At 44.8% G+C, this 7,626-nt stretch overlaps 1 protein-coding gene across 1 annotated transcript in view; it reads left to right on the forward strand.

The window, feature by feature from the left end:
* LYPLA2 (lysophospholipase 2) overlaps positions 1 to 4,508 on the forward strand; it is a 28,069-nt gene extending 23,561 nt beyond the window's left edge. Inside the window, exons 8-9 of the mRNA XM_068268801.1 lie at positions 866 to 1,039; positions 3,490 to 4,508. Of these exons, the coding sequence (XP_068124902.1) occupies positions 866 to 1,039; positions 3,490 to 3,540 (225 nt within the window). The 3' untranslated portion in view covers positions 3,541 to 4,508. The remainder of the gene's footprint in view (positions 1 to 865; positions 1,040 to 3,489) is intronic.
* Positions 4,509 to 7,626: the final 3,118 nt, after the last annotated feature.

Here is a 7,626-nt window from a genome sequence, read left to right on the forward strand (position 1 = left end):
TTTAAATCACTAGCGCTTAAAAAGCTCTTGTAGTATGAATAAGCTCTTACAGTTAGAAATAAAAAAGGAATACTGCCTAGTTCTAGACAGACTTTTGCAGATAATACATCTAGCAATTTTGTGGCCCCATCAACCATCCAACTCGAATTAGATGAAAATCTGTGCTGCAACAAGCATGCCTGATCGATGGTTTGAGCGATTTGGGGCCAAAATCTGTTGAATTTATTGATCAAGCATGCCTGAAAATCTCTAGCTGACGCAACGGTGCTTCCTGCCCCTGGTGCCCATGTGTTTTAAATTGCACCTGCTCCAAATGCAGTGACTTCCAGTCTTGTCTGCCTACTCCCCTGATTGTCACTGTGTGTGTGTGTGTGTGTGTGTGTGTGTGTGTGTCTCTTCACATGCTATACACCACACTACATGGTGGCGCGTGTGACAGCAGGGGTCGGGGGAGACTGCGAATCGCCACAGCTGGAGAAGGTGATATTGGAATGCACAGGGGCAGCCAACAGATCTCTCTCTGAGATCAGAGAGAGATCTTTCTCTTAGTCGATCTGCCCATGCATCACTAGATGTTTGGGCACCTTTAAATGTATCAATTACAAAACGCAGTTCCAATTTAATGTTTATTCCAATAACACTTTGCGGTCTCGTTTAGTAAAGATGACACTCAATTCAGGTTGGAGACTATCTAGATTAACAAAATATTGATCAGGAGGAAGTTGAGTTGCACTGAAAACTTTACATAGTGGTTGGTAATAAAATCTGAATCTGGCTGAGCGACGGCTAGTGATGTGACTTGGTTGAAGTTGAACTGATGTTGAAAAGTCAGCACTGTATAAAGGCCTAATACATATAATTACAGGTTGCAAGTGGTGTGAATAAGGATATCGCTATCCTGCAATGTCATGGAGAGGCTGATCCAATGATCCCTGTACGGTTTGGAACACTCACCTCAGAGAAGCTGAAGACTGTGGTGACCCCTTCAAAAGTCCAATTTAAAACTTATGCTGGAGTAATGCACACCACTAATCAAGAGGTAAGGAGTGCCTGCTCAGGATGCCAATGATGGATATGTATATCTGTATTTGTAGTGTCAGGATAGAAACTGTCATGTCACATTTGCACTAGTCCTACCTGATTATCTCACTAATATTATAAGTGTGACAGTTTTGATGTTTGTTACTCAATCACGCAACAATGGCTGAACGGGTTTGAATGAAATCTGGCACACACATAGTACATTACCTGGAACACCATATAGGATATTTTTTTATCCCCATAACCAAAAAGTGGACGGAGACAAATACAAATTTCACTGGGAAAATGTAAACTGCAGCCATTCTTACACTGTTAATAGTAGGGTTCTCAGACTTTGCACAATTGATCACTGGATGACTGGGATTAATATGCAGAAAAGTGGGTGGAGCCTAAAGCAATCTCAAAATTCACGATTGATTTTTCTAGGGGAATATTTAGTTGCTGCCATTCTTGCACTGTTAACGGCACAAGCCTCATACCTGGTACAGTTGGTCATTGAGTGACTGGGGTTGAAATTCAGAAAAGGGGGTGGAGCCACAGTCAATCAGATTTGTTTCATTTCAATGCAAATTGATGCCAAAGACCGCAAAGCTCACAAACTAGGTAATTGAGTAATTGTGTGTTAGGGTTAGAAAAAGTGGGCGCAGCCAAATACCTGGGCAACGCCAGGCCATCAGCTAGTATTTAGTTATAAAAATGAATTTACATTTTTTTTTTCTGTAAAAATACAAAAGTACCCCTAGATTAAAGGGGTTACTTAAGGCATATAAAAAAATTAGTTTTACTTACCTGGGGTTTCTACCTGCCCCCTGCAGTCACCCTGTGCCTGCGCTGGTACTCAACCATCCTCATGTCCCCCACCGTGGCTCATTTTCGCTTTTGGTGACTTAGCCTGTCTCTGGTCACTGAGCGGCCCTAGCTGCGTGCATCCTCGTTCGCACTCCTGTCGCTGGGCGCATCCTGTGCAGACGAGGTAGACATTTTCTCGTACTGTGCCTTCACAGGACGCTCCTGGCAATAAGAGTGTTAATGAGAACGTGCGTGGCCAGCGATGGTCTGTTGCTGAAAGCGAAACTGAGCCACAGCGGGGAACCTGAGGACTGTTGAGTACCCGGGGAGGGCACAGGGCAACTGTAGGGGGTCTATAGAAGCCCCAGGTAAGTAAAACTGCCTTTTTTATGACTTAAGTATCCCTTTAAAGAGAACCCGAGGTGTGTTTAAAGAATGTTATCTGCATACAGAGGCTGGATCTGCCTATACATCCCAGCCTCTGTTGCTATCCCAAACCCCACTAAGGTCCCCCTGCACTCTGCAATCCCTCATAAATCACAGCCATGCTGTGAGGCTGTGTTTACATCTGTAGTGTCAGTCTCAGCTGCTTCCCCGCCTCCTGCATAGCTCCGGTCCCTGCCCCCGTCCCTTCCCTCCAATCAGCAGGGAGGGAAGGGATGCAGGCGGGGACTGGAGTTCTGCAGGAGGCGGGGAGAGCAGCAGACTGACACTAAAGAGATAAACACAGCCAGTTCTGACAAGCGGTTTGTCAGCAGAGTGGCTGTGATTTATGAGGGATTGCAGAGTGCAGGGGCACCTTAGGGGGGTTTGGGATAGCAACAGGGGCAGGGCTGTATAGGCAGAACCAGCCTCTGTATGCAGATAATATTCTTCAAACCCACCTCGGGTTCTCTTTAATGTTTATATGGTCATATGCTAGATTGGTCATCCTCTTTATACTCCTAACCTTCTTGGGCATGGCCAGGCTGCCGCTTACTTTCGCTCGCTCTCATATTCAAGGAGAATGCAACATAGGCTGTGATGCATCTTCCATCACTCTTGTAGTGCATTCTGTTAGGGGGACATAGCTTTCCTATTTCCATTGTTGGCTTATGTATGAGAGGGAAGGTGGTGTCTGACCAGTGGGGCTTTCTGAGAGACATGCCACCATCTGAGTTGATGCAGAGTTATGCATATTTATGCAGCGTGAAAATCAACCAAATCCTGGGGGGGGGGGGGGGGGGGAGGCTGATAGTTTTGAAAAGTGTAGTCAGTAATGGCCTACTGATAGGATATGAGGTTTTATGCACTAGCTCACAATCCATTTTCCTTTGTGGCTTTTATTTGAGCAGCGGGGTGTATGTATGTTTTCCCCATGTCAGCGTGGGTTTCCTCCAACATGCCAAAACCTACAGATGAGTTTATTGGCTTACCCCTAAATTAGTCCTTGACTGCGATGGACTATGGTAGGGATTAGATCGTGGGCTCCTCCGTGGGACAGTTAGAGACAGGAGTATGTACTCTAAAGTGCTGCTGAAGATGGCGCTATATAAAGACTGAATAATAAAATATTAATGCATTTCTGTTATGGCAGTCACTCTAACCAATTGAATCATAACTCTGATGTATCCTTCCTTTTTATCACTTCTGATATTGATTTGTTTTTATGTTTTACAGGAAATGATGGTAGTGAAAGACTTCTTGGAGAAAATGCTCCCACGAGTGTAATGTGTAGACGATTCCACTGCAGGAAACTGCCACTAGGCCTCACCTTCAGTGTTTCTTTCCTGAGCCCTTGTCTTCTTACCCACAAACCCCCACTCTGTGCTGAAATATGATAAAGTATTATCTGTCCTGTCAGATGTGATTGGAGCTGTTTAAGGTACAGGGTGGGGGTTGCTGCACCCATTCCATGATTCCTGCAGAGAGCAGGTTTGGTCATTGCTGCTTCACAGATCCTCCTAATGTTACATTTCACAGTCTTCTGTTGATGACGGTTGTAGTCCTGTGACAGCAGAAGGCCATCCATATACCTCAGAGGAGCAGCTGAGTGTTGAGATGTGAATGTACCTTAAACACTCCGTCCTTCAGGAGCAGAGCTCAGGGCCACAACAGCTGGTACTGTGCCCCCGATTTAGGTATTTTGCTCCATCATCTGTCCCTGCTCTAGAGCGGTGTGATGCTTCTGACCTGGCATCTATGCTCTCTAAGCTCTGGTCATGTATTTGTAAGGTTCAGCATGAACAGAAGAGAGCGTACCTTCTAAAGCGGCATTACCCCTCTTTCTCTCTTTTCCCCCTTATATGTTTGATTTTTCTTTCCCTTTTTGAATTTTTCTTTTTAAATCACAATAAAAAGCCTTCTACCCATTTTGGTTGTGTTTTATGCACATTAATGGCGTAAAACTTGCTTGATTTGCTGCCTACTGCAATGCTACCTTGTGAGGTTCTGAACATTTTTGCTGCTACATCTTCTGTTCCTAGTTATACCAGTAAACTGGAGCTGTGATGACTCCTCACAGTGTAAGCTGTTGGCACAGAAGTAGTAAGGATATTAGCCAGTGCAGATGTGCTTTGTTACTTCACATGGTTTTGCTAAAATGTTAGGCTTTTTCTTGGGTGTTATTGGAGAAGAAAAATCATCTGGAGAGCTACTAGGGTTAATGATGGCTCGTATAATAAATATATTTGAACCTCTTTTGCATCTGTATATTGTTTTTTAAAGGTTCCTATTCTTATGAAATTTAGTGACCCTGTAGTAAGAGGGGTATGGAGGCTGCCATATTTTTATTTCCTTTAACCTTCTGGGGACCGCCTGTAGTAAATCCTACACCGCACTTGTGATTTATGGGGGACAGCAGAGCGCAGGGGGAACTTAGGGGGGATTGAGATAGCAACAGAGGCTGGGCAGTATAGGCAGACCCAGCCTCTGTGTGCAGATATTTTAAAGGGGAAGATCCACGGTGTGTAAAAAAAAATAAAAAAAATAAATAAATAAAAAAAAAAAAAAAAAAAAAATTCCACTTGCCTGGGGCTTCCTCCAACCCGTGGCAGGCAGGACATGCCCTCGACGCTGCCCTGGAGGCTCCCGGCCTTCTCCGGTGGCTCACCTGACCTGGCCAGGCCAGCTTCCAGGTCGGGCTCTTGTGCGCTCCAACGTGCGTATCACGCCGTCACGCTGACATCATCTGACGTCCTCCGGGTTGTACTGTGTTGTAGCTCTGCGCCTGCGCAGTACAGTCCGTAGGATGTCCAATGACGGTGTGATATGCCCGTTGGAGCGCACAAGAGCCCGACCTGGAAGCCGGCCTGGCCAGGTCTGGTGAGCCACCGGAGAAGACCGGGAGCCTCAAGTAGCGTCGAGGGCACGTCCTGCCTGCCACGGGCTCGAGGAAGCCCCAGGTAAGTGGATTTTTTTTTTTTTTTTTTTCCTCTGTGAACCTTCCCTTTTTAATAAGCATGTCAGATGTGTCTGACTGGATTAGCTGCATGTTTGTTTCATGTGGCTGATACAGACACAACTATAGTCAAAGAAATCAGCAGGACTGCCAGGCAAATAGTATTGTTTAACAGCTTCCGGACCACGGTAATTTAAAATCTATGCAGTGTTTGGACCCTGTTATCCCTGCCAGTGCATAGATTTCACTTACCCCACCGATCGCACCAGTCTTCTGTCGCTGCAGCCCATTAGCTCTGCTGTCCATATAACACAGGGCTGCCCAATAGGTTAATCGCGATCTACCGGTAGCCTGCCTGCTGAGTAGATCGCAGCCACTTGGCCGCGTCTTGTCAAATTTTGCTGCCCCGCAGCTGTGGCTGTCAGAATGTGCTGCTAGCATCAGGGAAAAGAGAGGCACGGCTGAAGGGAAGAACAGCAAATTAGGAGACAGCATCTCCTCCCCTCAAGGCTGTGACAACTGGGGATGGGAACAAGAAGTGTATTGAGGCTGTCTCATCCTGATGGGGAAGACAAGACAGGCTTGTAATGTCAGAATAGATTTACTGCTGTGCAGCCAGCTGGGGGAAGAGTCTCTTGCCACAGGGTAAAGCCACTCTGACATGCATTGGCTCTGCTCTCGCTGGCGAGCACTGGTCCCTCACTAGTGACAAGGGCACAGCAATATGACCAAATAGCTTTGAAGCTATGTTTGAAGGACTATGTAACTTCCTGGGATAGCCGCCTCCCTATCCCACCACAGGCAGTTACATAGTCCCTTCAAACATGGCAAATAGCTTCAAAATCCTTCTGAAGCTATTTGGCCATATTGCTGTGCACTTGTCACTAGTGATGGGCCAGTGCTTGTTCACAGGGATCCATGACACTCTATGGGAGAGACTCGAGAGGGAGCTATTTGCTACTCTTGGAACGGGGATAATTCTGGATGGGGGGGGTCGTTACACTGTGCGAGGGAGAACGGTTAGTAGATCTCGATTTCTGAAGTATAAAGTAAAGTAGCTAAAGTAAGTAGCTTTCTAAAGTAGCTCGCGAGCTGAAAGTGTGGGCACCCCTGCTAGAAGAGATCCGTGAGCCGTTCAGGAGACTGGTTCATTGGCTCTTGACCTTGAGATCACTGTGATTTGCTCACAGTGATCACAAGGTGAGGAGCCATGGCTCACAGTCTGCTGTCGTACAGACAGCAGATCAAGCGGGCTGCAGCGACGGGAGAAGGTGCGAATGGGAAACAAGATGTCTGTGTATTATGACATTATTATTTTTATTTATATAGTGCCAACATCTTCCGTAGCGCTGTACATAGTACAAACAAATAATGGGGAACAAATATACTGTACATAAGAAATACAAGACACTGTACAGTCATGACATTGAATAGAATAAATACAGATACACACATAGTTGATATGTAGTTGGTACATGTACATATGTTAAAATAACAGCAGTAAGAGAAACACATTGAGGCCCATTTTTTTGTTTTGTTTTTGTTTGTTGTACTAGAAGTCTCTGGTGCTTAAGGGGTAGATACTTACGTACTAACAGTAAGAATGGTCAGTGAGAGGTAAATGAGTTGACACAAATGTTTAAGTTCACCCTATAAAAATATATGCAGATTGAAAATGCATCAGTCCTATGCTGTAGCTGTTACATTTCATCAATTGTTTTAAGCTGCATAAATGTGTATAAGATTAGCATGCAAATGTGCATCAAATTTATCATCTTATTGGCATCCCCATTTAAGAATGACTATGGCAGCCTCCATATCCCTTATATTACAGGGCTACGAGGAATTCTTTTATGGTCATTTTATACATTTAAAGGGAACCTAAAGTGGATGGGTGTATGAAGGCTTCCATATTTATTTCCCTTAAACTTTACCTGTTTCTTTGCCTGCAGTAGTACAGTAAAACCTTGGCTGAAGAGCACTTTGCAAGACAAGCAAAAAATGTTATAATAGTTTGACTTGATAAGTAAGCAATGTCTTTATTTACAAGCAGAGAACATATATGTGCGTCATGTCATCACAACTGAGCTGATGGTTCATCTCCCTTTGATGCTGCAGGCTTGTACTTCATCTGAGTGCAACAACTATACAATGCCACATTTCACTGAAATCCTCAAGTAGGCAAAAAAAAAAGCAACAGAATCTGTTTCCTTTAACCCTTATCAGGAAATTCGCTTTGATATGGGTGCTTTGGATTACAAGCATGTTTATGGGAACTAATTACTCTCATAAACCACAGTTCCACTGTATGAATCACACACCTGAAACATGCAGCTAATCCTTCAGAAACCTCTGATCAGCATACTTGTCCAGGGTCTATGGCTAAAGCCTGGTCTACACGGAGCGATCCGGCGGCT

This window comes from Hyperolius riggenbachi, chromosome 2, assembly GCF_040937935.1.
Source record: "Hyperolius riggenbachi isolate aHypRig1 chromosome 2, aHypRig1.pri, whole genome shotgun sequence".
NCBI classification, from domain to species: domain Eukaryota; kingdom Metazoa; phylum Chordata; class Amphibia; order Anura; family Hyperoliidae; genus Hyperolius; species Hyperolius riggenbachi.